Source organism: Podarcis bocagei (genome assembly GCF_964188305.1).
Source record: "Podarcis bocagei genome assembly, chromosome: 10".
Lineage (NCBI taxonomy): Eukaryota > Metazoa > Chordata > Lepidosauria > Squamata > Lacertidae > Podarcis > Podarcis bocagei.
The window spans coordinates 49,619,763-49,643,748 of NC_138135.1; the positions used below are offsets into that span (position 1 = coordinate 49,619,763).

The 23,986-nt window shown below is 41.1% G+C and overlaps 2 protein-coding genes across 4 annotated transcripts in view; both read right to left on the bottom strand.

The window, feature by feature from the left end:
• MSRB3 (methionine sulfoxide reductase B3) overlaps positions 1–801 on the bottom strand; it is a 61,065-nt gene extending 60,264 nt beyond the window's left edge. The window contains exon 1 of one of the 3 annotated variants that reach the window (XM_081211846.1): positions 595–801. In XM_081211846.1, the coding sequence (XP_081067972.1) occupies positions 595–664 (70 nt within the window). In that variant the 5' untranslated portion in view covers positions 665–801. The remainder of the gene's footprint in view (positions 1–594) is intronic. The other 2 variants (XM_081211847.1, XM_081211844.1) reach the window with 2 other exon arrangements.
• Positions 802–3,292: 2,491 nt separating this feature from the next.
• On the bottom strand, positions 3,293–23,578 carry LEMD3 (LEM domain containing 3). Its single transcript, XM_081211522.1, has 13 exons — positions 21,952–23,578; positions 16,051–16,085; positions 14,423–14,486; positions 12,965–13,032; positions 9,881–9,960; positions 9,035–9,183; positions 8,252–8,353; positions 7,311–7,413; positions 6,985–7,163; positions 6,467–6,548; positions 5,755–5,860; positions 5,597–5,675; positions 3,293–5,401 (listed from the first exon to the last, which is right to left on the bottom strand). The coding sequence occupies exons 1-13, from the start codon at positions 23,501–23,503 to the stop codon at positions 5,238–5,240; spliced, it is 2,763 nt and encodes a 920-aa protein (XP_081067648.1). The 5' UTR covers positions 23,504–23,578; the 3' UTR covers positions 3,293–5,237.
• Between the last annotated feature and the right edge of the window lie 408 nt (positions 23,579–23,986).

The following is a 23,986-nucleotide window of genomic DNA, read 5'->3' on the forward strand; positions in this document are numbered from 1 at the left end:
GCATACTGTCCACCATTCCGAAGACATTTGTGGATTGTTTTTGGGGTTTTTTTACTCATAGGAAAATCCCTTTAGTTTCTATGGCACCTGCTCCCAGGTGAAGTGGGCTGCAGTCTAGGAGTCCGGGTGCCAACTTGATCAAAATATTGGGGGGGGGGAGTAAGCCCCGCCCATCACAAAATCGATAACAATTCAGGGTGCACATGAAACCATTTGAATGGCAATGCCTATCAACTTTTTGGGGGGGGGGCACCTCAAATATTTTATTGGGGAAGGGGGAAGGGAGGTGAAGACACCTCAGCCCTTCGGATTTAGGACTCCTAGGCTAGGAGAGCTTCTTGCTGTGCCCACTTACCTGGGAACAAGTGCCACTGAACTCAGTGGGGTCTTACTCCCGAGTAGACATGCCTGAGCTTCGGGAAGGGATGACATGGCTTCCTTTCCCTAGACTTTTAAGGTGGTGTGTGGCGGGGGAGAGAGAAAGCGGGGCCGGGATGGAAAGCTCTAGAAACCCTAAGGGAGGCAGACAGGGCAGGGCAGGGCAGGGCAGGCTGCCCGGTCTGCAGCAATGACGGTCGACGACGTCTCCCTTACCTGCCACCGGCGCAGCGGCCGCCACAAGGCAAGAGAAGTTGAGCAGCAGCGAGGGAAACTCCGCGCGCATGGAGGGCGGCGAGCCGGAAAGTAAACGCGGGGAGAACAAGAAGGAGGAGGAGAAGAAGAAACAGCAGCAGCAGCAGCAGCCGGGGCTGAAGGCACCGTCTCCCCCTCAGCTACGCCGCCCGCCTACGGCCCGGCGAAATGACAGGCCCAGCCGCCTCTCGGAGAGGCATGACGGGAAATTCCTGGGCACCGGCTGCCCAGGCAACTCCAAATATGAGCATAGAGAGCGCGAGCCGGGGAGAAGCCGGCCGGGCTGTGGTTTTCCTGAGGCACCTCGGGGTGAGCTTCACTCCGCCCCCCACCCACCCTCCCGGGGAGGCGAACTCCTGACGCCCCTCAGAATCAAGTCCCCGGGTGGTAATGGGTCCCTATGGCTCTGCTTCCACCTGGAATTTGGCCATGTGCCTTTTCAGAGCTCTGCTGCAAGCAGGGCGTTTTATTTGATTGGCTCCCCCCCCCCCCTCCAGCCTGCTTCTCCCAAGTCCAAAACAAGTAAGACGGGCTTGCGGAGAGATCTGTAAAGAAAGCAATCCGCGTCCCCACGCTCCTACGATCGCAGCCTAAAAGACAGATGCAAAAGGAGAAGGAACGGGGGCGTGGAAGCAAACTGAGGCGCTAGCTACATTAACCTTTCCATCTGCATTTCTTCAGCATCTAACTATGAGGCATAAGCTGGGTAGGTCAGACTACTTTTTTTTAAATGTGAGTGCTCTTCATAAAGCTATTTAGAAAAAGACCAGAACATGATAAAAGTGTGATACAGACAAGCATCCCACCCATACCCAGGATGGAAAGAAGTCATTAGACCTCTTGCCTTGTTAGGTCCAAGTAAGTAATTTGGGGGGGGGGGTTGTTTTGGTTTAAAAAAAAGCAAGCTTGAAGCCTACAAAATCCATGGCAGAGCTGCGTAGTGGTGCAGCAAAAAGATCAGAATTCAGTATTTCTCAAACTTGGATCACCAGCCGTTAAAACTACAACTCCCATCATCCATAGCCAGGACGACCCATGGCCAGGCATGATGGGACTTGCAGTCCAACAGTCTAAGGTTGGTCTGTATTACTACTGGTTGGTATTTACTACACTGACTGGCAGTAGTTCTCCAGGGTTTTAGACATGGGTCTCTGCCAGCACTACCTGGAGATGTTGGGGATTGAATGCGGAACCTTTTGCACACAAAAGGATGTGCCCTACACCTTAGAGCTACAGCCCCACCCACTTTGAGGGATAATTCCTAAGGAAGTTTCGAGAAGGCACAATAAAAAGGTTTTTAAGGGCAGAACTGGATTAGTCTGCAGCTTATTAAAATAGGAACTTCCAGCTTCCTTCAGGGACATGAGCTTCTAGAGTCTACTCCCTCAGATGCTGAAATGACTTAAAACAAAAGCATCAACATAAACAAATGCATTGTTTCCCCTCTCATAAAATCTAGTGGGAGAAATAAAGAAGTACTACTTTAAAAGATTTCACAAAGACACAGAAATCAAAGGGCTCACTGCTGTTCAGCTTTGGCGCATTTGGCAGACTGAATCATAAGGCTAGAAAAAGCTCACATTAAAAACACTGCTTTTAAAAGAAAAGACCACTGCCAAGAGACACTGGGAGCATGAACTCCCAGCAGCAGTACACCAAGGTCTCTGAATGGCAGTAGGCATGTACTATGTTTTCCAGGTTCACCCAACAGAGTTTTCATAAAGGCAACTGATAAAAGCAGGAAGTTTGGGGTCTTTATAGAGTATTGAAGAATCTTTAAAATAACGAATGCCTTTTGTGGTGTTCCTATACTTTCTCCATTTTGCTTCTTGTAAACAAGGAGTTGAGCATCTTCTAAAGTTGTCTTTTCCACTCACTATACATAGGTTTAAATGAATGGCTGGAACCAAACAGGTTCTCTTGCGATTGCATTTTTGTATATAGTACAGTGGTACCTTGCAAGACGAATGCCTCGCAAGACAAAAAAACTCGCTAGACGAAAGGTTTTTCCGTTTTCGATTTGCCTCGCAAGACAAAATTTCCCTATGGGCTTGCTTCGCAAGACGAAAACGTCTCGCGGCTTTGTTTCCTTTGTCTAAAAACAAAGACATGTTTTGTTTATAAAGTTAATTTATTTTCCCTTCAATTTTTGAACTGCTCTTTACAGTATGTGTGACTTTAAAGAGCAGTTAATAAACTGTTGTTGTACCAAATTTGGCTTTGTTTCGACTTTTTTTGACCATAGGAACGCATTAATTGATTTTCAATGCATTCCTATGGGATTTCGTGATTCGCAAGACGAAAAATTCGCTAGACGACAAAAATTGCGGAACGAATTAATTTCGTCTTGCGGGGCACCACTGTAGTTATCTCACCACCTTCTATAAGCACACACATTTGTGGAATTCTGATGGCAAGCCACATAATGTACCAATGGTATCTAACTTGGAGTTGGTGTCAAACTAAGGCTCTCCATTTTTCAGTACTTTTAGCAGAAACTGACAGCATGAAAAACACTGTTTATGTGGAATGTGGTATAGTGTGGCTCTTTGTGCTGCAGTCTATATTGAACCCTCTTCCATGCCTTCTTCCACCCCCAAAAAAGAAGTATACAAGAGCTGTCATAAGCCCCAGAATGTCACAAAAACTGACACATGTGTAAAAAGCCCTAATAAATCTTTAATTAGTTTAGTTTTGCTTTTGTGTTTTTACAGGACAAATTACAAATTACAAACATCTGATTTTTCTCAAATGTCCAAGGTATTATACACATTCCCATCTGTCTTGCAGGGAGGAATATTGGTCAACATTTTAAAGGTAAAATAAGCTGCATAATAGTACAGATTACTATAATAAATGTACAGTGTGTTTACAAATAGTTTAGAAGCAAGAACGATGCGACTGCATCAAAAGGCAACCTTTTAAACTGCCACAACTAAATTTTACATTCACACTTGCAACAGGTCACAAGATGGTTACTCAGCTCAATAAATCACTATGATGCACAAATACAGCAAAATCTGATTATATACATATAATACATATACATATATATTGTACATATTTGTATATGTATATAGTAAATCTCATGAAAAATTTACCAGACTTGACAAAAATCTACTCGCTGGTCAAAAATATGTACTTGTTCTTGGTGAGTAGAATTTTGCATGGCTGATTATATTACATATACTTGTTCATTAGCATCCAGGACATAGACCAAGTTTTTTTCAAAGATAAGAAACCGTCCATCATTATTAAACAAGTTGCCCACAAAAAAGCACAAAGGTAAGGCACAATAGGATTTTCTGTTACAGAAGTGTGCATCATGTTCACTTAACCATAAGAAAACGTGCATTTGTGCAAGTTCATGCTGCAGATCCATATCTACAATAGAAACTGGGCTTTAATAAATGTATTTTAAACTGGCTGGTTTCCCATCTCTTCACTTATGCAATATCCAGGTGGATTGACAAATTATGCTGCTTCAACAGGAATTACTGAATCCAATTATTTGATATTTTCAACTAAAGGTCAAGGTCAACATTTTTGTAGTTTTAGGTGTAAACAATGCACACATTTAATATTGAACATAAATTCTTGCTGTAAGTGTTCTGCACTTCTAAGCTCTAACAATCAAGATTTTTGTTTCCAAAAATATGTGCATCTGTTTAATTTCACACATGCCTAGGTAGCAAAACCATATAGGAAAGTATATTCCCCAGTGGTCAATTTGTCAGAGCTTCTCCTTGTAATAAATAACGGCTTTTCACAAAGTGTTTGAGTACCTGCCAATTGCGTCTTTATTGCTCACATAATTTTGAATCCATTATCACAGTTACAATATCAGACCATTCACACAAAAATCATAACCATATATTTTAATATAAAACCTATAAAAGATATTTAACTTGTATCTAATACTTCAAGGTGTTTGGCCTTTATGTAATGGTACAGCCAAAACATAGAAAACATTAGGTTATGAATAAAATAGGAAGCTTATTCACTGCTTTAATGCAGACATCCTCACAAAACAAGATTACTTTTGCTGCCTCCGCCACCAGCATCTACATGTATATACAAAACCAGTAAACCTGTATTCAGTTTGTTTTCTCTCAGCAATTACCAAGACATAATTCCTTTCTCATCCTTAGGCTGACACAGATGAAGCTTTTACAGCAACAGAAGCCAAAAACCAGACAGAAACTAACACTTCTACTTACTTGCCATCAGAAACTGTAGGTGGTTGTGTTACAAAATACCCACAAGATTATTTCACAGGAACTATGGAAATACAGTACATCTCCATGCTTTTAGACTGTTATCAAACACTTGTTGGTGCAAAAATACAGCCACATCTGAGAATGTTTAATAAATTCAACATCTGTCATGCAAAACTTAATGCGTTTGTTTGCTTGAGCTCCAAAACACTTCATAGAGCAATTGTTCAGTATTACTGCCTCATTGCTCAGAAATCCTGAAAAATGAGACCTCTGGAACTTTGATTAATGAAAATGTTACATACAAAAAGTACTAAAAGTGGAAGACGGGACCAGACAGGAATTTTTCCTGCTGCAAGTCAACAGTTCTGGTAGCAGTAAGATGTCTCAGGAGTTTCCCTGAGAGTTAGTTGTGCCTGTTCGGAGACGAAGATGTGACATTGAGTTCATGCGTGTATTTGATGGCTTCAATGGAGCATTGCAAGTAATAGCCTGGGGAAAACGATGATGATATCGATCTAGCCGTAAATATTTTACAGTTACCAGTTTCCCTATAGTAAAGAAAGTTCAGAATGTTAAGATTTTGAATTTTTAAAGCATTATTCTACACACTGATTTGCGCATATAACTGAGATGAATACTTTGACATGCAATACTTTATCTAGAAGCTAGTCACTCTTGCTGTTGAGACTGATGTATAGCCAACTACCAACGTGCTAAATTAATTGTAAATCAGAACAACTTACCATCAAACCAAGATCCATGTAATGCTTTAAAAGCCTTTCCAGCATATTCTGGAGATAAACATTTGACATATACACAACCCTGAGGAGAGAAATAAAGCTTTGATTTGTATCAAATAGCGAAACTGAGTATACTATCGACTTTAAATCATTTTTTTTACCTCACGTGAATTTTTGTCTACTGCTATGTGGACAATTCCCTCATTATCACTGCATTTTTCCAAGATCGCTTCTTGAATTGCCAAATGCCAATGGTCACCTATTTCCCTAAAATACACACACATAAAACAAAACTTGCACATCATTATTAGTATTTTGTTTTTTGTGGAAAAAAATAACGATACAAACTTATTAGGAAACACAGTAATAAACATTTTCTCTAGATCGAGATGGTTAACCTGTGGACATTTAAATGTTATTGGAGTCCCATTCCCATGAACGCTAGCAAGCACCACGTAAGTGGTTAGGGATTATGGGAATTAGTGTCAAACAAGGATCAAAATATTCCCCACCCCTGGTTTAGCAATCCATGCAAATATGGCCTATAGGTCTACAAGTACTGACTTCCTTGGAACAGAACTTCTCTGAAATGAATATGCATTAAAAATATAAGGTTATGAATAGTGGAAGAGTCAGAGTAAAAGGCTGGTTTTCAACAAAGAGAAAGCCCTGGTTGCTTGGGTCATCACATGAAGTTAAAAATGAAAACTGTATTCAGGCAATTTGTTCTTATGTCTCCCTCTCCAGCTGCCCAGTGTCATTATACCAGCTAAGACAGTAATAATGAATTTGTATTCCTTCTGCATCTGTACTGTCAAGACAAAACATAAACTCAATGTTTTCTATTCGCAGTGAATTTAAAAAAGTACTTACATGACAGGATCAAACATATTGCGAATTTTTAGGCATGGTGTCAAACTATTTGGTGGTGAATTTCTTCTATCTAAATGGAACGCTGCCAAGGGAAAAAAGTTCAATCAGCAAATAGGATTTGATTCTAGTCCACTTATTTCAAATATTAATCAGTTTCCTGTAGATTACACAAGTTATAAAAGCATACATGTGTGTGCATTATGTGTGGGGTCAACTACTAGCTTTCCTGGTAGGAATCTGATAAACTAACTTTTAGAGCACACTGAAACAAGAAGATTTCAAAAGCCAAGGAACAGCCCTGAGGGATAAGAGTTCACTTTTTATAACTGCACAAGACGCTTGTATTAGAAAGAACTTACATAGCTATAGATGTTGCAAGAAGCAATGATAAAGAAATTCTGTTTAAAGCACAATTTTCTGACTACAATTAAGTTGTATTAAACTTAGTTTAAAATGGTAACAGACCTCAGCTAGAGTAAATACAGACTGAAGGGATGTATAAACAAACAGTTACATACCTTGCCCTTGCCATACTTTAGATGGTATAACTAATATTTTATCACATGGTGCAGATGGCTGTATCCATCTCCAAACCAGGAAGTCAGCACCACCTATTCTTCGTGTTTCTGTGCGAACTCTAGATTCATTAGCAGCAAGGAAATCAACAGATCTGTTCCATACTTTTTTCATTTTTTTCCTATATTTAAAAACAAACCCAAAAAAAGTTTTCAAAAGTTACGAAAGCAAAGTTACTTATCAGTGTGCTAAGTACTGTAATTCTCCCACTGAAGGCAAAACAGAACATGCATCAGTATAAACTGACTATAATGTAACTTGTACATGCCTGTTTTGAGGTGGAATCAAGGAATCTCGTACATGTGGAATCGGCATATATGGCTGCAAGTCTTTGTTTTCCTGGCATGCTTCATTGTGGCTTCTTAAAACATCTGAAATAATTGCACCAAGTTAACAATACTGTAAAATCTGAACTGGAATCAATCACATTTACAAATCATAGTATTTAAAGAAAAAATGTTTCAAGATACTGCCCCTCTTACATTTAAGATATAGATCAGAAGACAGCATAATAAGCTATTCAAAGATCTTCCAGCATGAAATATTCTCCATTTTCCATCCTTGAACATCATTTAATTTCTCAATACAATACACAAAACTGAAAATGACGCAGATTCCCTTGACAGGGTCATCTGGCGAGACGCTGACTTCATTCACATGTAATGCTAGACTATGGATTAGCATTATGAACACAAGCCTACACTTCATCAGCTCCTTGCTTCCCTCTACTCCATCTCAAAGAGAAAATCAGAAGCTTTCACTTCTATTTTTAACTAACAACATTTTACCAGGATTTCTGAACCCAGGCAAATGGTAGTTAGTCTTAACTATGGTATAATGAAAAAGCTAACTTCAACCCTGCTTTTTAATGGAGTTGGCCTGCTTCAGGGAACTGGGTGTTGAAATTCCTGCATTACAGGGGGTTAGACTGGATGACTTTCACGGTCCCTTCCAACTCTACAAATTCGATGATTCTATTATTCTATTCCCCACACCGTAGTTAAGCTAACCACTGCTTAGGGTTCAGAAGTAAAATTTAACTGCAGTTTACCGAAAATGAACGTAAGAGTTTCTCATCTGCTTGCAGCTGAACTGGAGAAAGGAGAATGAGAGGGAGTCTGCGGCTCACATTCATTCATTCACACACCCACACCCAAAGTTTAGTATTGTGTTTGAGTCCAGCCACTGCCAAATTTAGCTGAAACTTACCTATAATTTTTACAACCATATCATACATCTGTCTGGTCTCTTCCTCTTCCTTAGACCATCGGTATTTCATATACCTTAAGACTCCCCAAGCCATTCCTATACCTGTGCCAAATAGAAAGATTTTCTTAGCTGAATAATCCAAATTTTATAAAAAAAATCACTGGCTGTCATTATGCAGTAGACATATTTTACACAAAACTAACATTTTTAAGGTATTTAAGGAGGAACATCATTCATCTACTACTTCCATCTACTCCTTAGTATCTTTTATGAAGAATATTTTTACCCGGGGCAGGTAACCTGTCGCCTTCCAGATGTTGTTGGACTAGAACTGCCATCATCCTCAGTACTGTCAATTACCAGGGACAATGGAAGCTGCAATCCAGCAATGTCTGGAGGTTTCCCACCTCTGCTTTATACCAAATGTTGATGAATAATTTTTACTGAACTATAGGAGCAGTAACATTTTTTTATAGAAGGTGAAAATGCCTGCAGAGTTTTTAGTGCTTCTTTCTTGAGAAAGGGACAGACTTTGCTAAGATCTCATTGTAAGTGAAGAGAAGATAAAGACTGTTTCTTGCACTACAGAATTTTGATGTTGCCAACATGTCCTGCCTACACAATTTTTTTAGAAAGTGGTTGCCTATTTTTTCCTCTTTCCCATAGACTAATCTACCATGAAGTAGATTACAAAATCTTAAGCACTTGTCTGGTAACATCATTCTCACAGTTTCCCTAGAGATATACAAGTATTAAAATAAACTGACAGGGGGAAAAACTCACCCAAAAGCAGAATTAACGATTTACATGTTACAGTAATAAATGCACGGCGAAAACGACACGTAAAAGACATCTGTGGCCTAGTTGATACCAGGTATTTTACATTAGTTGTATTGGTTATGGAATCCTCATCAGAGCTGTTGTCAACAAACCTATTTGAAAAGAGATATTATGACAGCTATGGCTTAGACATGAATGAGTCACAAATGCACACATGCCTCCTTTCTTCTGTGGTTTCCCCTCCATTTCTTGTTTTATACTAAGTATACATTGTTGCAACAACCAAATCAGCAACCTATGCTTATCATTCATCCCCGCCCTCAGCCAATCAGAAACCTCACATTATTCTGCTTTGGAGGGCAAGTGCACCAATTTTTGAGGGGAGGCAGGGAGCAATATGGATCCTGCGTTTGTTCATAATAAAGGTAAAGGGACCCCTGACCATTAGGTCCAGTCGTGACCGACTCTGGGGTTGTGCACTCATCTCACTCTATAGGCCGAGGGAGCCGGTGTTTGTCCACAGACAGGGTCATGTGGCCAGCATGACTAAGCCGCTTCTGGCAAACCAGAGCAGCGCACGGAAATGCCGTTTACCTTCCCGCCGGAGCAGTACATATTTATCTACTTGCACTTTGACGTGCTTTCGAACTGCTAAGTTGGCAGGAGCAGGGACTGAGCAACGGGAGCTCACCCCGTTGCGGGGATTCGAACCGCCGACCTTCTGATCGGCAAGTCCTAGGCTCTGTGGTTTAACCCACAGCGCCACCCGCGTCCCTTTAAACCATTATTTAAAAGGTTGCCTGAACTGAGCTTCTGTGTGAAAGCAGACTGCAAAATAAAATGACTTACTTTATGCCAACATCTTCTCCACTATTTAGAATCCATTGCAGGGATTCATTAGATACACCTTCGTATTCTGGACCTAAACTCTAAAGAGAAAAAGAAAACAAAGCAAAGGGTTCAATGGCAGTTGTTGCAAGAGAAATTCCAAAATAAATGCTACAAAAATGTGACAATATCATCCAAAGCATTTTAATATATTAAAAAGGAACACCACCACCACATTTTTATATATAAATTCTTCCTCAACCATCAATTCCTTCCTCAACATCTGGAACATGCAAAGCCAACCACATTTTATTCAGCTTGGTTTATCAATATTAAATTCTGTGGTTTATAGTTGGAACTTGTCCATCAAATGCAGGAAAATTAAACGAAGTATTTGCTTGCACCACCCTTTCAAACCCCTGCAATAGCATTCAAAACACTATGACAACTTTACCAGGCCGCTGTCTGATGCAGCTGGAGATGCAGCCATGCCCTCACTTGTCTTGGCCTCTTCACTTTTGAACAAATTTTTGACATTTGTTAAGCGACCAGACTTTGACTCTAAATGTGCTTCCTCCCCGCCCCTTCCATTCCCTTGCCATACTGATAGGATCAAAAGCCATTCTGTGTTCAGCATTGAGTAATATTTAAATGCTAATGGCTGTGCAATAAAATGCAACATATTTCCTGGCTTTTTTACCAAATCAACTACATCAATGAATCAACACGGTAGTCACAAATAGCAGCAGCCATGCGTATTTCACAGGAACAGAAAAACTAATAGCAGAATAAAATGCAGTAAACAGATTATTTTACATTGTAGTGCGAGGATACAAAGCTATAAAATGTCTAGACTGGTAACAGGTTAGCCTCTAGATATCTTTTACAAATATATGCATTTTAAAAGTAATACTAGTGCTCTGCTAATTTCTGTGAAGTTTGATTTTTTTGCTATAATTATTTTTCCGGTGGATGCAAAATACTGTTTAAAAAAACCATTCCTTTGCACCTTTGAATACTTATTTATGCCTGGTTGCAACCAATGCTCTTCCAATCTGCTACTACTTGGGGAGAGAAACAGGAAAATTGCCCCAGTTCTCAACACAATCAGGTCATTTGCACTGGGATGTGCTGCTTGCAAGTCTACATGTACAAACTACTGAAAGTATTACAGTGCATTAGAATGACAATGCATTTACCCATTTTTAATCTTCGAAGTATTAAATCCATTTTCAAGCATGTTAGAACACACAAATGCCATACTCTGTGTTTGAATTGTTCAATGGAAATTAGTTCTACTACTTTTGTAAAAAAAAAAAAAATGCACCCTGCTCTATACTTTAATTGCTAGTTTAATTGCTTACTTCCCGTTCCATGAATGCAAATCAATATTGCCCCTTTCCTATGAAAAGTGAGACTATATATATAATGTAAGGCTTTTTAAAGTCATATATTTATTGTTTAATTAACTGCATTTATGCTGCTTTTCTGCCCAAGAACCCAATGCAGTTTACAACTTTAAAACACATGAACGGTATAAAATATAGAGCAACAGAGACCTCCCAGGCCAACTGACGGTATCTTCGGAGTTGGTGGCACAAGCTCCCTGGTCTTAGCTTCCTTATTTCTGAATTTCCTCAAAACACACAGGTCTTAAAATAGCCCCAGACTGCATATTATACACCAACCAACAGTGATACAGTGCATATTTCAATGGAAAAATGTATTGTATCACCACTGTAGGGCCAAAGAGAATTTAACTTAGAACTATTCTTGTTGCTAGTAAATGTCTAATAAGGCAACACAGGACTGAGATGTTGCTATGCTATTGAAATAAGCTGATAATCAACAATGCAAATCCCTGTACTCAGAGTAGAAGAATTTAGTTAATAAGTAGCTATGCAGGAATTTGGACAAAAAAATCTGGCAGAACCAGTTTTTATGAAGTTAATTAACTGGAGGGGGGGAGTATCTATGGTTGTCAGTCTCTCTCTACCACATCAACATTCCTCCCGGGCTATTGAATACAACAGCTAAAATATTTATATGACAAATTGCAGAAAATGACATTCACATACTTATGTATGAGCAACAAAATTCAACACTTATGTTTCTACTAGCAATATTGCCATGTTCATGTGGATCAGATTAAGCCCAAAGCCTTCATATTGTCCAGAGCTAGAGAAAGTCAAACTATCATGCTTCTCAACTGCAAAAAAATTCTCCTTTGTAGAAGATTGGCAACTCCCAAAGGACTTCCTTCATGACACAGGTACACACAGATGAGCAAAAGGAACAAGCAGTATAAGAAGAAATAAGACAGAAGAATCTTCCCCACAACATACCTACTCCAAATTTAAAATCTGTGAGCTCCATGCTACTCTTTGCTCATGACTACTCTCCGGTAGCCTGTAGAACCTTGTATTCAAGTGTCATACTTTCAGAATTCTCTCCCCAGAACAGCAGGGTATGGTGCTCAAGTTTTTTGAGCGGCAACTGAGTAGAGTGCACTTCCTTCCCTGGTGGCATACAAGACTAAGTAAAAATTTAGAGGTGTCAGCTGAACCACAGTACTTCACCCCAAAGCAGAGAAACAGTCTGCTGAAAAATGTATGTAAACCCTCGTTAGGTAATGAAGAGAAACCATTGTGCTTGGGCCTTGATCCCTCTATTCTAAAGACCAAAACACTCAAGGTTTGGCTCCATGGCTCTCAACTGAAAACACACCATAGCATGTAAACATTTCAATTTGATGCTTATGGTCTCCTACAATCCTCCAAGTGAGGATTTCTCCTATTCTTAGAGAGCTTTCTGATCAATAGTGGAGCAGGTAAGGACAGCTAAATGTATTTTAAATATATAGGTTATAATGAGTAATTTGACCAACAAGAACAGAATCCTGTTTTTTTAAAAAACCAAAAACCTACATTTTCCCACTCAATATTTTTTTGCTATTAAATCACACATGCTAAGAAACCTACCACTGAAACTTCTGTTTTGCTGACAAAAATATGTTTTAAGAGGAATAACTGAACACAAAGCTAAGTCAATGTAACATTCATACCAAGTTAACTCCAATATTTAAAATGATGAGCATTTACTTACTTTTAAATATGTATCGGCCTCCTGGAGAGAAAGACCTTTCTTGATAGAGTTGCCACATTCATGATCTCCTAGTACAATGAAAAGTATTTATTTTTATGTATTTCTCACAGTTATGTAACTAAATAAACTTTGGATATATTAATACTAACTTCGGATACATGAGGGGAAATGTTGTAAGTTATTTTTGATATTGCTTTGATAGAAAAGTATCCTATAAGATAAATAGTATATAAATCTCTAGATGACTCTACTAACAGTTGACAGTACAATCTTATACATGTATACACAGAAGTAGAGTCCTTTTTCTTCACTAGAGCTTATTCTCAAGATTAACTTAAGTGTCAAATTCTATTCAGGTATGGAATAAAGTCTAATAATCTTTAAGTTCAATGATATTGTGTACTTCAACAATTACAGTATATACACTTCTAAAATTTCTCAGACTTAAAATAGGTTTTCTGTACAGTTCCTATTGACACACATATTGCAAAGGTACTCTCTTAAATATTTTCAATCTTGTATTTTTAAGTTGTTGTAAAGGCTCTCTCCTGGACCTCATGGTGAAAGACAGGTAAGAAACTTAATATTACTATGCTGACTTTTATTTACTAACTTTATTTCTGATGAAAAATCAAAACCAAATGCAAGATGGATTTAACTGAAGTAGTCTCTCATAGCTAATCTTCTACCATTTGAATACCTTGGGGGACTGATGCAAATAATCCAAAGTTTTGCTAATCTAAAGACTTCTTTCTGTTCTTTGCCTCCTAAGTCACTTATGTGTTCCAGTTAGAGCCCGACACAAAACTGGAAAACTGCTCATTTTTATATTTCCAAAAACAAGGGTAACATCCATTCCTGCTTTTTAGCCCCAACAGTAATGAATGCAACCTGCAATCTGTCTTGGACCTTGGGGAACTCCTGTATTCCAGCTCAGGATTGCTATGCACTGCAGACTTCAGAAAATACACCACTCCCTGCTTTTTCTTGCCTCCCCCGAACCTCACTTACTCCACCCTGCCCTGACAAATTTTGTTTTAATGTCTGCCTGATGAAGAGTTCTGGACAGCTTGAAAGTTGGCTCACTATTTCATATTGTTTTAGCTGGTCCCAATAAACGTACTTACCTTTTACATTTTCCCCTAATGGGCCAACACAGCTTTTTCTATGTTTTTTTCTGAGGGAATTAGTTACCCTGCTGATTAATGCAATATTTAAGTTCTCGTTTTAAAATCTCTCTTGTTTTATAAGCATATTTCAACAGTCAAGACAAGGTCTTTTACCATAATATCTGTGATATTAGCACTGATTCAATACAATTATTGTATCCATACGAATGAAATAATTATTCTTATTCCTGCAATCACAAAGCACCTTCACAATTTGCTTATTGCTATAAATCTTTACACATGCATTCTTTTGAAGTCCAACGGTTTAATATTGGCTTTAAATGCTCACCTGCTATTTGTGCCAGCTTATCATGTAGTTTATATAAGCTGTTCATAAGAATTGTTTCATTTACCTAGAAATTTAATAAGCCAGTTAAGAAGTGTTATAATAAAGTCTGAAATAATGGAAATAGCATATATCCCAGATAGCACTACACAGAGATGTACAATTTCCCCCAAAATTTTTGAAGCGGTGGGAGCAAAATTGTTTCCCCCCATTTTGGGAAAAATGAAAATATATCAAATAGATACATTCTTATCAAACAAAACTTACTTTGCTGCTTTAATATAAAATGTGTTATGTTGCTATGTTACTATTTATATGCCGCCTTTCAGCCAAAAAGGCTTCCAAGGTGACTCAAGAATAAGCAGATAAATACAAATACAATAAAACAAATACAAAATTATAGAAATACAAAAAATATAAATGATACATTTTTGTATGTAACATGTTGCTATATGACACATGGCTTCATTTTCTACAAGCAAAGCAGTGAGTATGCTAAATATGACATACTTACAAAATTCATAGAGCAATCCTATATAAGTTTACAAAATGGTAAGCATGCTAAATACTACAGAGTTGCAAATGGTTGCATCCTGTGCTATCTAAGCACATTATCTTATTTTTTCCTACTTCTGAGATGCACAAACTAAGAAAGCTGTAGGAAACAAAAGCAATGTATGTTCTTCATGAAGATGGCAGCATGTCCTGGGAGCAGAAATGCATCTTTGATCCAAGCATTGTATATTTCTGCATTGTTATAGATAGAAATTATCAGTTTCTAAAGCTTCAGAATGCCTTTAATAGAAATTTTCACACTAGACATTCCAAATGAATAAAATTTCACTCATTCCAAAAGAGAAATTGTTTCATAGGAGTGTGTGTTCTCTTCAAAATTGGGAGAAAAATATGTTTTTGCCCCCTGGGCTTTCAAATCTTTAGTGCCACAGACTTAAAAGTATACCATCCTAAATTCTGAGAAACATCACTCAACAGCAAAGAAACCCAGGGGCTGGGAGAGGCACAATGCTCTAATTAAAAGGAACGAACAATTTACTTTCCCATGAGTCTCTCTCTCTCTCTCTCTCTCTCTCTCTCTCTCAGCTGCCACTATTCCAATACTGGCTCAAAGAAGAGTGTAGTTATATGAAATGCTGTGTTACGTTTGGATGGTAGTTTGTCATATAGGGACTGATCTACCTTGCCAAAAATTGTGAGGCTACTGCATACTGAAAGCAAAGCAATACAAGGAACTGAGTGCCCTCACTTCTAGGTGAGTGGTTGGAAATGATAAGGCCATCAGAGTAAATGCTTTCAGAACCTAATGTGCTTAAGCTAGCAAAACAGGATTTCCCCTAATTCAACTATTTTTTTCTGCAGTGTAGGGTTTGTGTACAAGTCATTCAAACACAGCCTTATAATCAAGAGGCCTACAAACTGGACTTCTCAGAGTCGGCAACAATTCTTAGGACACAAATTCTTAGTAAAATGGAGATCTAGCTTGCAGACACAAAACTCTTGCATTAAGATTATCCAAGATTTAAGATTGTCAATAACCTATTTAATCAAAATGATCAGGACATGATACAACTCAAAAGACAAGCCCTCAACATAGATACTAAGAACATACTCACGTTTCTATTAACCATCCCAGTGAGAAGATTTTTATCTATTAAAGGGGGAAAAAAGAAATTTACTTAATACCATTTCAATACCAATATCTTAAATGTTGTAAAAAATAAAACCACTAGGTTAATTGCAGCTTACATTATACATATTACAAAGGAATCCAGTAATTACAATGTGACTAGCACAATATCATGCCATTCATAATATTTTGCGTATTATAGTGTTACTACACCTAGAAGCAAGTGGGGAAGTTGTCCACCTGACTTGTCACCTGTCACTGCTGAAAGCATAAACTTGCTCCTAAACAGCTAAAACACAGAATTTGAGCAGGGTATCAACAACTTACTAGATTTTAGTTGGATACAGAGTGGCTGTTCCACAAATGGAAACAGTTACTGTATTCTGCTTATGGAAGGTACAGAGATTCAGCAGAGACTTCCTGTTCTAGGAAGAGGGCAAGACGACAATATTCACAGATGCCCAGTTCCTCAATGCTACCCCATCATGCTGCCTTCAAAGTGTTCCCCAACCTGTCAGAGGAGATTTTCAGGAGGCTCAGGGGGCTGCAGGAAGAGGGGGAATTGGCAAAAAAGGTCTCACCCCCCCCCCTTCTAGCCAGCCCAATTTGTTTGGTACCCTCAAACAGTAATTGAAGACTTAAGTATTGCCAAAAGAAATAGAACAGTTCTTGCTGACTACACTGATAGTGCTCATAAAGTCAAGCATTTACATTTGAGAAGAAAGCAGAAAAACTTATCCAACGTTCTGTTTAGGTGTACACATAAGATATTTTAAGCATGTCATGGAATGGTTTCAGTGTCAGACCAGGACCAATGAGACCTAGGTTAGAATTCTCAATTAGCCATGAAATTCACTGAGATGGTTGTTCTTCTCAGCATAACCTACTGCATAAGGATGTTGTGAGGATAATATAGCAGGTGAAGTAATTGTGTATATGAGATTCAGCTGCTGCAAAATGCTGCAACCAGCATTCGAAATTTGCCACTCGCCATGCACTTTTTGCACCCAGCTATTGGCCACTTGCAAGCAAGTGAAGATGTCCAGCGCCAAGATGGCGCCTGATGTCTCTACTATCTGGAGGTGCATTCCTGGAAATCCTTAAATCCTGCCTGTTTTCACACACTAACAACACATCCTTTAAAATTTTATCTACACAATTAGAATGAATTTCAGGAACCAAAAAGTCATATTGAAAAATACGACTTTTGAGCCATCTGGCCCCAAAATGGCAACGAGACATTCCAGTTTGGTGACTGTAACCCTGGCTTAAGGAGCCATTTGGTGCTTATCTTATATATCTGTGTTTCTAACACTGGCTACAACCAGGTTACGGTCTGAAACCAGTTTGAGAGAGCATTTGACACACACACCCATTAAGTGCACCAGCTAGCAGTTCATTTCAGGCACAATTCCAACTATTGGTATGGCCAACTGTTCTCTGACCAGGTTGTGGAAAAACCTGCCCAGCTTTTAAGTAGAGCTGGACAGAAATCCCTACCACCACCACCACCATTTTTCTTCCCAGCCTGGGACTAGGGGGGCTTGCAGGGATATGCCTTCCCTTTTATTAGAGTGGAAGCCTGCAGGTAGGGAATGGCTTGTTTTGATTTCTTGTCAGCCACTCTGGGAGCCTTTTTGACTGAAGAGTGGGGTACAAATGCTATACAGTGGTACCTTGGGTTAAGTACTTAATTCGTTCCGGAGGTCCGTTCATAACCTGAAACTGTTCTTAACCTGAAGCACCACTTTAGTTAATGGGGCCTCCTGCTGCCGCCACACCGCCGGAGCATGATTTCTGTTCTCATCCTGAAGCAAAGTTCTTAACCCAAGGTACTATTTCTGGGTTAGCGGAGTCTGTAACCTGAAGCGTATGTAATCCGAGGTACCACTGTAAATAAATAAATATACACCCACTCAACCACTTCAAACAGTGGAACCAGCACTGTTACAGGTGCACAAAATACCCATTCCGCATTTGTAAGACCTTGATCTTTTATAGTGTCAGCACCTACACTTTGAAACTCCCTGCCTATGGATATTCGGCAGATGCCATGTGCATTTACTGTACTCTTTTCAGTGCCCGCTGGAAACATTTGCTTGCCCAGATACTTAGAAAGTTGGTGCAAGTTTTAATATGCTTTATTATCTTAACTTTTGAAAGTCTTAAATTGTTGTTAATTCTTCTTATTGATAATCCTACTGGTTTAACTTTTTTGTGAACCATTTTGAGGGTCTGTTTGTTTTTTACAATCAAGCAGTGCATAAATTTTATGAAATAAAATAAAAATAATTGGGGAGAACAAAGCATATTTGACTTTGAGGTGAGTGAGGGAAGCAGTTAGTCAACTTGCAGTTACAGTACAAGGTAGTTGGCTTTAAAAAAGAAAAAGTTTGTGCCTGGGGCAGCCATTTTTCCCCCCTGTACCGAGTCCCTGAAAATAAGATTACATCACATAGCTTCCTGCTCAAGAACATTCCAGCCCTATTTTGAAAGTCTACAGTGGCAGTCAGGTTTCTAACCACTTACAGAAACTTTTACTTTTAACAAACCTTTTAAATGAAGCAACAGAAAGTTGCTTGGAGGATCATATATGTTGTACCTCAGCGTAGCTATTGTTTAGAATCACAGGGCTACTGCCAAGATCACTAGTCCCATGTCACAGAGGAGCATGTTGCTATACGCAGCGTAAGTCCACTTTACGTACCGACAACAATATTTCCACACTCTGTAGGCAAATGCAGCAGAGTAGGTAGGGGTGGCCTACCTGTGACCCTCCAGATGTTGTTGGATTCCAATTCCTATTAGTGCCTGTCAGCAATGTTAGGGACTGTGGGAGCTGTAGGGCAAGTATCTGCCTTGACTGGGTCTCACCACTATTCCATCCAGCTTAGCCCTATCCCTGGTTACTTACATTAGCTCTCCAGGATTTCAGATATGGCCTTTCCCAGTCACACCTGGAGATACCAAGGATTGAACTTGGGGAATTCTGCATACAAAAGCATGTGCAGCACCCAGGAGCTACAGCTCCTCCACAACTTTGCTGGGTGCACCTCAGTTTCAGAAACACAATAAACATTCTTGCCCACCTGAAAAAGTATGCAGTTTTGATACAAATTTCAGTTTTCAAGATCCACTTGTTCAGAAGCTACTGCACAAAACCTCTAACCATTCAATTTCACACACCCCAAAAAACCCTAAGCTTAGTTATTACACACATTTAGAAATTGGCGACGACACATTTGTCTGTTCTCCTCACCTGAGCCTTGCTAGAATTATACACATTCCAACTCTTAAAGGACATTTTGCTTCATCAGACATGCTTAGAAACATGTCTAAACTTCCTCTCCTTGGTTTGGAGTGCCATGGGACTGGGGCAGCTTTGAATACTTCAGCTCCAAGCTGCTTCATGGGAGGCTCCAGACATGTCCCTCTTTTGGCCCTACAGGTGCTGGAGCTCTGACATTAGTTCAAGCAGGGCACTGAAGCCAGCAGCAAAGACAGAGGCTCATATGAGATGGCCCTCTCCAGATCTCTGCCTTCAGTATCAATGCAATCTATTGTATGACCCATGATACACTCTCAGAGACCGTAAGATTACATCCACTGAGAACTTCAGAAGCAAATATAAATTGCAATTAGCATATATATAGCATATTAATAAGGAAAGGGCCAAGATGACTCAATATTGCCAAAACCACCAGGTGAATGTGTGTGCACGCAATCTGGAGGCTTGAGATTCAAAAGCCAAGCATATCACCAAACCACTAGCAATATAGCTTGAGGCACTAGAACTCTGGGGAAATATTCTGATTTGGCACCAATTTCTCTCTCTTTATAGGGCTATTTCCAAGCATTTCAAGTCTTGGGTGCTGCTTCACATGTTATCTACGTGGTATATGAAGCAACACAAAAACCAGGCCGATAAAAACAGTAGCATGTACTTCTTGACTTTTGAACTTCATCATACAGCAGCACAGTTTCAGAATTCTGATAACATATTACTTATCTACCTAGTTTTTATAATCCATCAAGGTTTTTTTTTGTCCAAACAGTACTTCAGGCAGGCAATTATGGATTAATAAAAATGAACACATACAACTAAGCTAGAAGGATTCAAATGTATGCAAGAAGCACTTTGCCTGATTTAATAAACCAAGGAAGACTGCAGCTTCCAGGTATGAAATAGTCTTTTATCCATGTTTTCCTAGTAAAAAGGTTTTCATAAATCAGAAAACTACCATTGGGGGAACCACCATATTCTGTTTTTCCATCTTTACCAGCAGGACAACACTGGCCTGGTTCATACATCATACATCATACATCACACTACACTACACTACACTACACTACACCAAACCAAACCAAACCAAACCAAACCATGGCACAGTCCAAATGTGAGTGTGCAAGTTTCCAGAGAAGAGCATGGCCTCCCCAGTGGTTCTGGCTGCTGTGTTACACTAAGCCATAGCTTGATTTAGCATGTTGTCTGAACCCAGGCTCACAGTTTAGCTCTTCCAAACAAACAATGAGCCACAAACCATGGGACAAATTTGGGTTACATCTAATGGTTAGTATGGAGACAGTTAAACCACAAACCCAGGACCACATGCTAAGTCAAGCGCTGACTTAGCACAGCAGCAGAGTGACTAGGGAGGAGTAAGGTAGGCACAAATCTGTCTCCTGGGACCTGTGTGTTTATGCTAAGCTATGGTTTCGCTTAGGGTGACATGAAAACCAGGTCACCATGAAAATGCCAAGAGTAAACCAAGAAAAAGACAGCATTAAGATGGAAAGATCTTCTAAATCTAGCCTTGTGGCTATGTCAATGAACCACAAGTTACAGGAAATCATTTAAAGGTGCTGATTTGCTTAGCAAAAGGTGTATGTATGCCAGATTTTCAGGAGGCCTTTAAGCTCCCCTTTTTTTTTGCACAGCATATTAAATCCAAGGTGTTTACGCCTTAAACAAGACAATCATCTTGTTAAAACCACTTTAAACTAATTATTTTTTCCTGCTCAAGATCTCCCACTACCCTATCCCCCCCTCAGCTGAACTCAAACACCTGCTATTTCCTCCCACTGTTCCTTCCAACTGTCAGAATCCACTGTAACTAAGCCAACTTTGAGTCACTGACAATTAGTAATTTTTTTTCAGAATCCTAAGAGTAAATCCTAAATTTAAATTTAGAATTTAAATTAAATTTAAACACAGGTGTCACTCACATGTTATAAATACCTACATAAGATTTCCATGTAGGAATTAACATACAACATGTGCATCAGAATGAATTTACTCTATACAACTCGTTCATTTTTAAACAGAAGCATCTCCTGTGTCTGAATTTTGTCATGTGCGGGGTGCTTTCCTACAGAATAAAAATTTGTTGGATGAGTAGCTGAGTTTCAAACATCATTTACAATCTGATTCACCCCACGAGCACTACAGCTACAAATCACAAGCTTAGAATAAGATTCCCATTTTTAAATCTAAGAGGCATAGCAGTAATTATTCTGTTCTGGGAAGAAAAAAAAGATAGTCAAGTGCACCAACTCCTGACCAATGACCCCAATCCATCTTTAAGGACATATCCTTAAAAGTTTGAGACGTTCTAACAAAATTAATGGCAAGAAGTTAAGAGGAAACAAAATCTACATAAAGGCTATTGAATTAAGGAACAGAGAGGTCTCTGTGGTTTGCCCAAAAGCTGTTTCTCGTTCCACTCCGTAAGCAAAAACATCCACAAGTCTACAGAAGCAGTTGTTAGGGTTGACAGAAAACAAAGCAGCAACTCAAGCTTCTGGGTTCCTTATGTGACATACTTCACACATTTATTTACGTCATTAAGTGGAGCAAAGGGCTTCTGCCCCGTTTCCCAATACTTACTGTCAATTCCCACATCCTCAGTTATTCCCGAACCTCTCATTCTTAGGTACGTGAGCCCCAATATCAGAAAGAACAAGCATGCAGCAGTTAAGAGGAACATAGACAGGTAATGGGCACTGAAGCCTCCTGTGGTGGATATTTCTTCTCTCTTGAACTGCTGCAGAAGATCCTCCTCGGGCTCCGAAACCTTCTGCTTGTAGGTGTTTTTCGGATAAGTATGATTTGAACCTGTGTGGTTGGAGTGATTGATTCTAGTGGACGAGGAAGTGGTAGCACCTGGAGAGAGGCTGGTGGTAGCGGTATATATCCTAGGTTCCACATTGTAGCCACCAGTGAGGATATGATTGTTGGCTGGTTTCCTGTCGCCGCCCAAGGAATCAGTAATTTTGCTACTACTGTCCAAGCCGCTGAGCAGCGGCGGAAGAAACAGCTGCTGGTGGGCTTTCCTCGCAGAGCCGTCACCGCCGCCACGGTACCTGGGCAGGAGCGGCGGACTGGAGTCCAGATACCCGCCCCTTTTCGCCAGGTCGACCTCCTCCTCTTCCTCCTCCTCGTCTTCCTCTCGACTTCTCCCCCTGTCACTGCTCCTGCCAGCAGCAGCCACCCTAACATTCAATGCACGGCCACCACCAGCACCCTGGCCAGTCTCCATCAAGCCCCCTGCTGCACCTGCCTGGCCCGAGAAGGGCGAGGCAGGTCTGTTAAGGCTCCTTCGGGCCAGGTAGTGGCGGGCAAGCGCCTCCTCTCTCAGCACCTGCTGCTTGGCCCCCGTCGCAACCGCCGCCTCTTCCTCCTCCGAGTCCGAGTACTTGTCTCTCCTGCTGGAGAGGAATCGGCTCCCGTTCACGGCGCGGTTCTTGCAGCGCTCCTGCTGCGGCTGCTCCTCCTGGGGCTCGTCCTCGGCGGCGGCGGCTGCTTCCTCGTCGTCGTCCTCCCCGTCGTCGTCGTCGTCCTCTCCGCCGCCCGGAATCTGCTCCCGAGCTCCAGCCGCCCGCCTGGCCGTCGCCCCCCACCAGGCATGGGGCTTCCTCCGAAGAGGCGCCGCCGCCGCGCTGCTGGGGAGGCAGCCAGTGCCCACGGCTGCCGCCGCCGCAGGCCTCGCGTCCCGCCGGGAGGCTGAGCCCCGCTCCCGCCGGCTGCCCGCGGCGCCAGCCGGGCCCCGGGGACCGGCCTCCGCATCCGACTCGTCAGAGCTGAAGCCCAGCAGCACTTTGCCGCCGCCGCCGCCGCCGCCACGGGCCCGGACGCCGCCGCCGGCCGCCCCAGACAGGGAGGAGGAGGAAGAGAGGTCGGCGCTGGCCAGCCGAGACGCCAAACCGCCGCCGCCGCCGCCTGCCCCGGGGTTATTGTTGTTACTGTTCCGGGTCTTGCTGGCGGCGGCGGCGGCGGCTCGGGCCCCGCCAGCTCGCTCTTCCTCGCGGAGCTTCTTGAGCTTCTTCAGGTAGACGGGCCGTGTGCTCTCGGTGACGGGCCCCGGCGAGAAGCCGAGTCGCCTCAGCTCGGAGAAAAGCTCCTCGTCGGTAAGCTGCGCGGCGGCGGCGGCAGCCGCCATTTTCCTCCCTCAACAGCCGCCGCGGCCGCTTCCTACCCACGCGCCGAAGCTCCGGTCCCCGCCCAAGGGGCTGCGGTCTTATAGGTTCCTCTGACGAGAGTTCCGGTTCGCCGATGGAAGCCCTGCCATGTGCGGGGTAAAAAAGGAGAGTTAAGCGCTGCACACGCGCGCTCTGCCCATAGCTTCGAAAAAAGGGGAAAGCCGACCCAATCTCCAAGGGCGACTTTTTTATTCCTGACAGGATTCACACCTTGGCTTGGACAGAAATTGAAGAGATGGGGTGGGCTTCACCTGCTTAGTTTCTGTGCCGCCCCTGGTTTTTTAGAGAACCTTTCGGGTGTGTGCCGTTTTCTGTACACCCACCCCAAAGTAGGAAACGGTCTTTATCTGATGGAATCAGATTCTGCGTTTACTTTCTGTGACACAGCCAGAAGTTTACAGCGCACCTCCGTTTATTATCCGCACCTGTTGAATTTTTGCCTG

Coding starts and splice junctions, on each gene's coding strand:
- LEMD3 (XM_081211522.1), bottom strand. CDS start 23,503: ATGGCGGCTGCCGCCGCCGCCGCGCAGCTTACCGACGAGGAGCTTTTC. Junction 9,184..9,880: donor GGAGAAGATGTTGGCATAAA/GTAAGTCATTTT, acceptor CTTTTCAAATAG/GTTTGTTGACAACAGCTCTG. Junction 5,676..5,754: donor TAGACAAAAATTCACGTGAG/GTAAAAAAAATG, acceptor TTCTCTCCTCAG/GGTTGTGTATATGTCAAATG.